Genomic DNA, 12,397 nt, shown 5'->3' with positions numbered 1-12,397 from the left:
TGTCTACTGGGCACAGTATTAAACACTAGGGTGAGGAAAAGACATAGTCTGTCTCCTAAGTTAAGAATCTACAACCAGAGTTCAGTCCAACCAATGCTGGTAGGTATGTTTTCCTTGTTGAACTATTTTAAAGGAAAATGCTCTGAATTTACTCTTAAAAACAAATCTGAAAAGGGAATATCCTCAATTCCTCGAATACTTTTTATAATGGCCACAAAGCAATAAAATAATGAGGTTCCAAGTCAGGTAGAAGCTACTGTAATGGCTGTGGCTCCTCAGCGATCACTGTTTTCCTGAGTTACTTGAAAATGAACTGTTTTATTATTTTAGGCCCAAGGTCTGCACTGTAGTCTTGAGACAGACTGAAGGGGATTGAGAGAGTTGGTCAGGTTGATTTATAGCATGGCACTGTTGACCTTATCATTTGTCTGTAGATGTGATTGCTATAGACAACCATACCTTCAGTCTATTAACTAACTTCTCACTGAACAAGTCAGTGTTGTTTATACCAAATGAATTAAGCAGTATTAAATTGGATTGGGATGGACACTACACCCAATTAAAATATTGATAATTTTCTATTTTAATCTTACATAATATACCTATTATATAGTATAAAAGCAAACTATGCACCTTGCATAATTGATCTCATTTAGTTCTCAGAGCAGCACAATTAGAAAAGTATTGTCATGACAATTTAATAGAAAAAGAAAATGAGACTCAGAAGTGTCAAGTAAATTACCTGAGTGTGCATAGCTAGGTAAGTAGCAGGCTTTTGACTACAACATTACAATTATAAATACTACCCAAGCCTGTCTTTCCTTTTCAATCACTACCACTTCAAAATGAAATAAATTGCCTTCTAGCTTTAATCCACCTCTTCCCTTTCTCTAATCTTTCCCCAACCCCTAGCTGTATTTACCCTCACCAACTCAATTCACTATGTCAAAGAGACAGAATATTTTTGAGAAAAAACTAATTTCCTAATAGTTCAAGTCTACCAGCATACTCATTTTATCATATTCTCCATTAACAAAGTAGATTACCTGTTTATATTTCTGCCTTTATAACCTGTCTTGTCCTTTGTTCACATTTCTTTTGGGATCTCAGTGTTTTCTTACCAAACTTGTACATCCTTTTTAGGAGGAAATTTTATGTATGATTTTTTTGTAGTCATTTTTACTACACTGAGAGTTGTAATAAAAAGTAGCTCAATCTGGTCAGCGGGCAGAAGTCATCTAGAAGGAATTCTGCTTTAAGCAAAAATAATGTGTCCTGTTGCTTCCTCCACTTTAAGCTTCAGATATACCTGAGGCTGCTCAAATTTTTCATTTAATTCCTTGAGGAGAGTGAAAAAGTTGGCTTAAAACTCAACATTCAGAAAACTAAGATCATGGCATCTGGTCCCATCACTTCATGGCAAATAGATGGGTAAAGAGTGGGAACAGTGGCTGACTATTTTTGGGGGGGCTCCAAAATCACTGCAGATGGTGATTGCAGCCATGAAATTAAAAGATGCTTACTCCTTGGAAGGAAAGTTATGACCAACTTAGACAGCATATTAAAAACCAGAGACATTACTTTGCCAACAAAGGTCCATCTAGTCAAGGCTATGGTTTTTCCAGTGGTCATGGATGGATGTGAGAGTTGGACCATAAAGAAAGCTGAGCGCCAGAGAATTGATGCTTTTGAACTGTGGTGTTGGAGAAGACTCTTGAGTCCCTTGGACTGCAGGGAGATCCAACCAGTCCATCCTAAAGGAGATCAGTCCTGGGTGTTCATTGGAAGGACTGATGTTGAAGCTGAAACTCCCAATATTTTGGCCACCTGATGCGAAGAGCTGACTCATTTGAAAAGACCCTGATGTTGGGAAAGATTGAGGGCAGGAGGAGAAGGGAACAACAGAGGATGAGATGGTTAGATGGCATCCCCGATTCAATGGACATGAGTATGGGTAAACCCTGGGAGTTGGTGATGGACAGGGAGGCCTGGCTTGCTGCAGTTCATGGGCTTGCAAAGAGTCGGACACGACTGAGCGACTGAACTGAACTGAAGGAAAAGAAAAATAATTATTGGATTAGAACACTGAAGTATTTGAGTTTGCTGAACTTGACTGGAAGGGTGTTGTCCATCTTGATTTCCTAGTCGCCTTAAAAGTAGTAATGAAAAAAAAAAAAAGAAACCTTTAGTACTTAATACAAAGAAGTGCTTTTTAAGTACTACAAAGTCTGGCACAATATTTACCATTCTAAAATCTCTTTTAACTTTGAATTTTCACTTTAGGATAATGGCAAATCTGTAAATCTGTATGCGCCTGTTTCGAAATATCTTGGGTGCAACTATAGTTAATCTGCATAATGTAATCAAGTTAGAACCAATAAACACTAATACAGAATGGCTATTTAAAATATAGGGAAAAGTTAGGTTTGGGGGAAAAATAATTACACAAAGTGGAGTTTGGTCAAAGCTAATACTAGTGCCTACGCCTGGATTTAAGTTTCTTGTATGGATTTGTTTATGGTCTGTGGATATGTGTGCTCAGTCAGCCAGTCGTGTCCAAATCTTTGCAATCCAATAGACTGTAGCCCGCCAGGCTCCTCAGTCCTTGTAATTTTCCAGGAAAGAATACTGGAGTGGGTTGCCATTTTCTGCTCCAGGGGATCTTTGTGATCCAGGGATCAAATCCATGTCTCTTGCGTCAACAGGTGGATTCTTTACCACTGAACCACCTGGAAAGCTTTATGGTCTCCAAGACAATGATTTTTATTCTTACTAATTAATTAATGAAGTAATTCACTAATACATTTCCCCCAAAAGAACTTGCCCACAAAATACTCTTTCCTTCAATAGAGTCATTTGATTGTTTGCTTGTTGTGTTTGACCCTTGATTAAAATTGTAGAATATGGCTACTATTTTGTAGCATCCTTGAAAGATTTGTAATAATATGAAACCATGGAAGACAAGACCAAAAATCTTTATTCCCTCTCCATGTATTGCAATCTGAAAAAAATTCTCTGGTTTATGAATTGGAAACATTTTAATTTCTAGCAAGTGGCTGCTTAAGATTATTTCTTAACTCCTTTTACACTGTGAATCAAAGGGGATTATTTAAATGTGAAACTCAAAGCACATGTGCTACAAGACAATACAGCATAATGTCAGACCATGCATGGACTTTGGAGTCTGACAGACCTGGGCTGAAATTCTAGATCATCCATTTATTGGCTGTGTGACCTAGTACAAGTTACCTCTCCACAATCCCTTTATGTGTAAATGTGACTAAAACCCTACTTCATAAGATGGGTGGAGGGATTTAAATCAGGATGTGACAAATGCTTGTAACAGTGCCTGGCACATAGCGACAGCTCAGCAAATGGCAGCAATTACTATGAAAACACAACAACCCCTTAAATAATAATCATAAGTAAAATATTAGTGTCATCTGTCTTCAGTCATTAAACATTTATGATGGAAAAAATAAAATTGCCAAAATCTTGAAGCAGCTTAACAGTATATAACTTTATAAATATGACTCTTGCATTTCCTTCCCAGTAAACGTAAGTTTGAGCCAGTTGTATTTTTGTTTTAGAATATTTTGGTCATCAAGACATTTAACATCTAAAGTAAAAAGAGTTATATTTGTTCTGCATATTACTGTACTCTAATGGTTTTGACAAAGCATACATGGATGTTAGAAAAAAAAACCCTAATTACTGCAGTTTTTCATAGTTGTGATGCAACTATATTTGGAAACATGAAAGGAAGTTAGAATACTTATGTGGGTTCATCACTCTAGTAAGTCATAGTACCAAACCTTGAAGTCCTAAAAGAACTGTTACAGGTTTAGAATATAGTAGAAACATTCAGGTGGTAAGAATTCACAGAAGAACTATACAAAAAAGATCTTCATGGCCCAGATAACCATGATGCTATGATCACTCACCTAGAGCCAGACGTTCTGGAATGTGAAGTCAAGTGAGCCGTAGGAAGTATCACTATGAACAAAGCTAGTGGAGGTGAAGGAATTCCAGCTGAGCTGTTTCAGATCCACATAGATGATGCTGTGAAAGAGCTGCACTCAATATGCCAGCAAATTTGGAAAACTCAGCAGTGGCCACAGGACTGGAAAAGGTCAGTTTTCATTCCAATCCCAAAGAAAGGCAGTGCCAAAGAATGCTCAAACTACCACACAATTGCACTCATCTCACACACTAGTAAAGTAATGCTCAACATTCTCCAAGCCAGGCTTCAACAGTACGTGAACCATGAACTTCCAGATATTCAAACTGGATTTAGAAAAGGCAGAGGAACCAGAGATCAAATTGCCAACATCCGTTAGATCATAGAAAAAGCAAGAGAGTCCCAGAAAAACCTCTACTTCTGGTTTACTGACTATGCCAAACCCTTTGACTATGTGAATCACAACAAACTGTGGAAAATTCTGAAAGAGATGGGAATACCAGACCTCCTGACCTGCCTCCTGAGAAATCTGTATGCAGGTCAAGAAGCAACAGATAGAACCGGACATAGAACAATGGACTGGTTCCAAATTGGGAAGGGAGTACGTCAAGGCTGTATATTGTCACCCTGCTTATATTCAGAGTACATCATGTGAAATGCCAGGCTGGATGAAGCACAAGCTGGAATCAGGATTGCTGGGAGAAATATCAAGAACCTCAGATATGCTGATGATACCACCCTTACGGCAGAAAGCAAAGAACTAAAGAGCCTCTTGATGAAAGTAAAAGAGGAGAGTGAAAACCTGGTTTAAAACTCAACATTCAGAAAACTAAGATCATGGCATTCAGTCCCATCACTTCATGGCAAATAAATGGGGAAACAATGAAAACAGTGACAGACTTTACTTTCTTGGGCTCCAAAATCACTGCAGATGGTGACTGCAGCCATGAAATTAAAAGATGCTTGCTGCTTGGAAGGAAAGTTATGACCAACCTAGACAGCATATTAAAAAGCAGAGACATTACTTTGCCAACAGAGGTCCATCAAGTCACAGCTATGGTTTTTCCAGTGGTCATGTATGGAGGTGAGAGTTGGATTATAAAGTTGAGCGCCGGAGAATTGATGCTTTTGAACTGTGGTGTTGGAGAAGACTCTTGAGAGTTCCTTGGACTGCAAGGAGATCAAACCAGTCAATCTTAACGGAAATCAGTCCCAACTATTCATTGGAAGGACTGATACTGAAGCTCCAATAATTTGGCCACCTGATGGGAAGAACTCACTCATTGAAAAAGATTACGACGTTGGGAAAGATTGAAGGCAGGAGGAGAAGGGGACTACAAAGGATGAGAAGGTTGGATGGCATCACTGTATTGATGGACATGCGTTTGAGCAAGCTCTGAGAGTTGGTGATGGACAGGAAAGCCTGGCGTGCTGTAGTCCATGGGGTTGCAAAGAGTCAGACATGACTGAGTGACTGAAAAGCACTGTTCATGTTTATGTTAGAGGAATCTGTAACATTTAGGAAATATAGGAAATATTTGCCAACAAACAAAAAAAGAATTTGGCATTTGGAAGTGTTTCATAGACACTTGTAATCAAACCCACAGAAATTAGCAACTTGAGGCTGTGGACAGGTAAAACGTCTGTAAAGGTTAGTCAGCACTCTCATTCATTTACAGTATTGTGGGGACAAGATCATCTTAAATCTTCCTGTCTTGGTGTCCTTCATCTTTGTCGCTTGTTCAGAAATGTTTATGCTGAGTAACATTTAAATGTTTAAAATATTGATTTAGCTATTTCTAGCACATGTAACGGAGAAGGCAATGGCACCCCACTCCAGTACTCTTGCCTGGGAAATCCCATGGATGGAGGAGTCTGGTAGGCTGCAGTCCATGGGGTCGCACAGAGTCGGACACGACTGACGCGACTTAGCAGCAGCAGCAGCAGCAGCACATGTAAAGGCTTCCCTGGTAGCTCAGTTGGTAAGGAATCCACCTGCAATGCAGTAAACCCAGGTTCAATTCCTGGGTGGGGAAGATTCCCTGGAGGGGACATGGCAACCCACTCCAGTATTCTTGCCTGGAAAATCCCAAGGACAGAGGAGCCTGGCAGGCTACAGTCCATGGGGTTGCCAAGAGTTGAACATGACTTAGTGACTAAACCATCACCAGTACATACAAAATAATAATAGCCTTTTATTAGTTATTGTCTTGATTTTGAAGCAGCCAACTTCCTTATAAATTTCATTATTCACTATTGTCCTCAAAAATACCTCTTCAGTTGACATTGTGGTTTCCTGAGTTTCCTGCATCAATTGATGCATTTTCTGTAACCATAAAGACTGGTTACCACATACCATGTTTCATAACAAATGAAAAATCCTTGTTTTCCCTTAATAGTCTTTCAACTAAGCATTTAAGGCAGTCGCCATGGGAGCTGTCTCCCTACCCCATTAGTGTGTGAAGGAGGCAAATCCCTGAGATGTAAAGGATGAAAAAGTGGGTTTTATATTTGAAGTTTTAAGTTACCAATATTTTCCCTTTATAGCTTAATCACTGAAGTTTCCTAATCATGTTTAGAAGGATGAAGCTTTTCAGAGATTGACAAAATGCAGTGTTATATCTTATAGCAGATCACAAAACAGTGGGGCAGTATTTAACTTTTTAAATTTTTTCTTATATTTATGAAGACATCCTTATTTTTTATTACTCTGTTTAACTGCCTTTGAAGTGAAATTGCTCAGTCATGTCTGACTCTCGGCAACCCCATGGACTGTAGCCTGCCAGACTCCTCTGTCCATGGAATTCTCCAGCCAAGAATACTGGAGTGGGTAGCCTGTCCCTTCTCCAGGGGATCTTCCCAACCTGGGGATTGAACTGGGGTGTCCTGCACTGTAGGTGGATTCTTTACCAGCTGAACTAACTGGGAAGCCCTAACTGTCTTTAATCCAACCTTAAAAGTAAATATTTGTTCCTTTGCTCAGGGTTTAAATATAATCAGGAATAATTCTTAAGGAAATCTGGCTTATGAAATATTTTATCCAGTTTTTCTTATGTTCACATTTCTTAGGAACAGGTATGGAGGAGGGGAAAACAAAAGATAAGATTTATTTATTTAAATTTGCTAGAAAGAGCTGCCATTGTTTTCTTTACTGGCAAAGCAGGGAATGAGTGGCAAGGCATTTTCTTTGTAAGATCAGTAAGTTTTGATTTGAAGCTCATGGATTCAATGCTTTATCTTCCCTGGACATATTATTTAAAATATATATTCTTTTCTCATGAAAATGGTATGTGTTAAGCCCTGAACATTCATTCTCTTTGAGGAAACCTATTCTAGCTGACTTAAGGTGGACTAGTTTGTTATAAAATTGAACAGTTAAGGTTTGCATCAATTTTTGTATGTGACTATATTATTTCAAATAAACTTATTTTTTTTTCAAATAAACTTATTTTTTGACTGAGGTATATTTATAGTATCATATAACTGTCAGGTGTACAATATAGGACTCACTTTTTAAAGGTTATACTCCATTTATAGTTATTTTAAAATACTGGCTATATCCTCTGTGCTATACAGAACATTCTTGTAGCTTATTTATTTTATACCTAGTAGTTTGTACCTCTTAATACCCCTTTCACTCCTCCCCTTCCCTCTCCCCACTGATAACCGTTAGTTTGTTCTGTGTATCCATGACTCTGTTTCTTTTTTGTTACATTTATTAGTTTATTTTTTAGATTCCATATACAAGTATATCACACGGTATTTGTCTTTCTCTGACGTAGTTCCTAAGCATATCTTCCAGGTCCACCCGTGTTGTTGCAAATGGCAAAATTTCATTCTTTTTTATAACTGAGTGGTATCTCATTGTGTATATATGTACACTATGGAATATATACACACTGTATAGATATACACACACACATAATGGAATATATATACTACATCTTTATCCATCGATCTGTTGATGCACCAGTTGCTTATCTTGGCTATTGTAAATGCTGCTGCTGTGAACATGGGGTGTGCTGTCTTTTTGAATTAATGTTGCTTTCTTCGGATGTATACACAGGAGTGGAACACTTCTGGATCATATGGTAGGTCTGTTTTGTTTGAGGAATCTCTATACTGTCTTCCACAGTGGCTGTACCAGCTTACATTCACACCAGCAGTGTACAAGGGTTCCTTTTCTCCCCATCCTTGCCAGTAATTTTGGTCTTTTTGATGATAGCCATTCTAAAAGGTGTGAAGTGATATCTTATTGTGGTTTTCATTTGAACGTCTCTGATGTTTAGTGATGTTGGTATCTGTATGTCTTTTTTGGAAAAATATCTGTTTAGGTCTTACTTTGTTTTGATGTGAGCTGTTTATATACTTTGGATATCAACCCCTTATAAATCAAATCATTTCCAAGTATTTTCTCCCATTCAGTAGTTGTCTTTTCATTTTATTGACAACTAGTTCATTTTTAAGTTATCTTTGTTCAAGACTGAAAGAAGGCCAGTGTGACTGAAGTGTGACTGAATGGGGATAGAGTGATGTGAGATGACCAATCTGTACATTAGATCATATTCAGCTATATGAAGGCCATGACAAAGCGCTCAGATTTTATTCTAAGTGAGATGGGGGACTGTTTTTAAAATATCACTTTTGCTGCTATGGAGAAAAACCATATAGGACAGGAAAAGAAGAGGCTCTTCTAGTAATCAAGGCTAATTGATTAGTGTAATTGAGGAATCAGAGAGACCAACTGAAGATGTTTTACAGAAAAAAGAGTATAGGACGTGGTGATGTTGAATCTAAGCTCTAAGGGAAAGAGGCATCAAGGACATGCCCAGGCCCGATAATCAGTGTATGCTACTGCAGTGGCTGCCTTAAGTCTTGTGTGTTTTCTGTTCTAATAGGTCAGTGCCTTTGCTGTATCTGATGATCCAAGGTTTGGGGAAAAACTAGGGAGAAACAGGTTTAGAGGGGAAAATCAAAGTTTTGTCCACTTACGTATTATAACGTATTATAAAATTGATGAGATTTTAACTGTCTTCTTGAAACTTTTCTGAAACATTTAAATAACAATAATATATCCAGATAGAAGTGTTTCCATATGGTCGCACATAACAGACATGAATCTCACCCCTCCTGCAGCCTCTGAACATCTATCCATTAGTGAATTAGCAGTCTTTGAGAAAGCCTGGAGGGGTGTTTATATCAGGTTCTCTCAGCCTTCTCTCTATTGGCATTTTACATGGGAAAATTCTTTGAGGGACTGTCTAGAGCGTTATGGGCTTGCCTGGTGGCTCAGACAGTAAAAAATCTTGCCTGCAGTGCAGGAGACCCAGGTTCAATCCCTGGATCGGGAAGATCCCCTGGAGCAGGAAATGGCAACCTAACTCCAGTATTCTTGCCTGGAGGATCCCATGGACAGAGGAGCCTGGTGGACTGTAGTCCATATGGTCACAAAGAATAGGACATGACTGGGCGACTAACACTCACTTTCACTACAGCATTATAAGCTATTTAATAGCCTCCCTGATCTACTAGATGACAACAGTACCAACTCCCAATTGTGAACACCAAAGATGTCTCCAGATATCACCGGATATCCCTAGGGGCAAGGGAACAAAATTATCCCCTGGTTGAGAACCACTGGTTTATAAGCAATGGAACTTTCTAGCATGGTGCTGACAATAACAAAACTAACAGCTGTTAGCACTTTTTATAGCCCCTTTATCTCATGCTACCAGAATCATTGGACAAATTGGTTAATTTTTAAAATCTGCTAAGGTTGAAAATTACTTTCAAAAATATATAAATGCCTTTATCTTTAAATATAAAACCACTTAATAATTGTCTGATGTTGGGCCATTATCTTGAATATGAATCCACTGGCTGGATTTCTAAGTTGTCATATAATACATTTTCTACCATTTTTAATTTTGTGTCTTTTAAAATGGGACAGAAATTTGATTGTTTTCCTTTTTGCTTTTTTATTGATATATAACTTTGTCTGTTTTTTAGGTTTCTCACCATACCACATTTAATCACGTTTTGACTGGAGAGGGGTTGGGGGAACACTTTTATTAAGTGTCTACCAAACCTAGCTTTCAAATAAAACCAGAAGTCATATACACTCACAGCTCAAGGGCTGCTGAATACTTAAATTACATAATTACCCCAAGTAGAGCCAAAAGGTTCATTGACCATTGCCACTAGCTCTTTGCTACTAACAGAATCACATGGGGATATCAGAGAGCAGATTCCTAGCCACAGCCTTCATAAGCCAGTATGCCTACCAGGTCAGTTTTATCAGGTGGAGGCTGGCTAAGAAGTACTGTTTGTGCCAGACACTCTACTTGCATTCTCTTTTAAACCACAACAATCCAAAATCATAGTATGTTAGTATTTTTGTTTTACCTTTGAGAATACTGAAACATAAAGATGGCATCTTGCACATGGTTGGTTAGGTAGGTAATAAATAAAAGTCAGGATGTGATTTACCATTTCATCACACACACCAGGGGGGTTAATTCTCTACAGAACACTAGGCTCCCTTCTGGTCAATGATCACAAATTACACCTTTCAATGTTGACCAGTTATCATCAAACTAAGTACTGTGCCTAGAAAATATGGGTGATCAACATAAATCCATCACTTGAAACACTTGAAAGCATCAATTCCGTATGTCTAGTGTAACCCCGATAAGCTCAGCTGGTGAAGAATCCACCTTCAATGCAGGAAATCCTGGGTCGGGAAGATCCGCTGGGTAAGGGAAAGGCTACCCGCTCCGGTATTCTGGCTTGGAGAATTCTATTCTGTATAGTCCATGGGGTTGCAAAGAGTTGGACATTACTGAGCAACTTTCACTTGCAGGCTAACCCTACTACTACTTATACATTTCTTATTGCTGTGGTGACAGATTTAAAGCCACAAACTTAATGGCTTAAAACAGTACAAATTTATTAGTTTAGTAGGTTTGAAGTCTGACAGGCCTCACTGAGCTAAAATCAAACACTCTTTTCTGACGGCTCTAGTAGGGGAATCTATCTATTTGGCTTTTCCAGCTTCTAGAGGCCACCATGTTCTTTAGCTTATGATCCTCCTCCCCTCCTGTCTTCAAAGCCAGTAATATTCTCTCTCTCTGACATAGTCACATCTCCCCCTGACTAGAAAAACCTCCTCCTCACACTTTTAGGGACCCTTGTGTACATTGAGCCCACTTGGATAATGCAGGATAACCTTTCTACCTTAGTAAAATGAGGCTTAGAGCTGTGGTACAGCTTCGGACTGGTTCAGTCCTGTTCAGTTATATTAACTGAACCTGTTTTTAATGGGCATTTTCACAAAGTCATAAGACCGAAAGTTTGATTTGTATGAGTAATCAGCATGATTGAATTCCTTAATATATTGGAACTATCCTTAAAGTCCAGGTAAATGGATCTGTGTAATTACAGATAATTATAGATATGTTGGAGTCCTTTAGTATTTTAATAGTTTGAGATAGGTAAAATCAGTCTCAGTAAATCTCAAAACAGGTTATAATAGAACCCTGTATTTGTTACAGAATGTATTTGATAAGTGATACTACAGTAACCACATTCAAGATACTGAACAAAAATTTTCATTAAAACTTTCTATTTAGACTTCTCCTTGGAGAAGGTAGTGGCACCCCACTCCAGAACTCTTGCCTGGAAAATCCCATGGACGGAGGAGCCTGGTAGGCTGCAGTCCATGGGGTCGCTAAGAGTTGGACACGACTGAGGGACTTCACTTTCACTTTCATGCATTGGAGAAGGAAATGGCAACCCACTCCAGTGTTCTTACCTGGAGAATCCCAGGGACGGGGGAGCCTGGTGGGCTTCCGTCTATGAGGTCGAACAGAGTCGGACACGACTGAAGTGACTTAGCAGCAGCAGGACTTCTGAATGTGCTTAAATGACTACAGATGTTAAAGGGATTCTTTCAATTGGAACTGTTATTCTTTTCAGTATGCATTATATTCTTCCCACCTATCTATCCAGACAATGGCTTTATCCTGACATGCTTCCTGATGTGGCTGCCCTGTGTGTGAGATAGGCAATGACTTTGTCTTTTTTTAAAATAAAGGTCGTTAAGTTCAACAGTAAGGAATTAAAAAGGGATCTTTTAATTGATTTTACTATTTCTATCATAGGAGATGAATATGATGTATGTGCCATTTGTTTGGATGAATATGAAGATGGAGACAAACTCAGAATCCTTCCCTGTTCCCATGGTATGAATAATTACATACTGCTTTGAATTTCTACATAATTTATACTTAGGTTCAGTATTAGACAGAAAATAGTTATTAGCACATCATAAGCTCTCATTAAAGGATGAAGATTTATAAAAATTTACAAACTTTTGTCTTGTCCGTATATGATGCATACTGATCAGAACATGAATAACCATGGCAGGAGATTATG

At 38.5% G+C, this 12,397-nt stretch overlaps 1 protein-coding gene across 4 annotated transcripts in view; it reads left to right on the top strand.

Moving 5' to 3' along the window:
* The window catches only part of RNF13 (ring finger protein 13), a 127,100-nt gene that overhangs the window by 113,287 nt on the left and 1,416 nt on the right, over positions 1-12,397 (top strand). For all 4 annotated transcript variants that reach the window (XM_070793240.1, XM_019960927.2, XM_070793243.1 and 1 more), the window contains one exon: positions 12,124-12,204. In XM_070793240.1, the coding sequence (XP_070649341.1) occupies positions 12,124-12,204 (81 nt within the window). The remainder of the gene's footprint in view (positions 1-12,123; positions 12,205-12,397) is intronic.

The sequence above is a fragment of the Bos indicus genome, chromosome 1, assembly GCF_029378745.1.
Source record: "Bos indicus isolate NIAB-ARS_2022 breed Sahiwal x Tharparkar chromosome 1, NIAB-ARS_B.indTharparkar_mat_pri_1.0, whole genome shotgun sequence".
Taxonomy (NCBI): domain Eukaryota; kingdom Metazoa; phylum Chordata; class Mammalia; order Artiodactyla; family Bovidae; genus Bos; species Bos indicus.
This window is presented reverse-complemented; position numbering and strand designations above follow the sequence as displayed.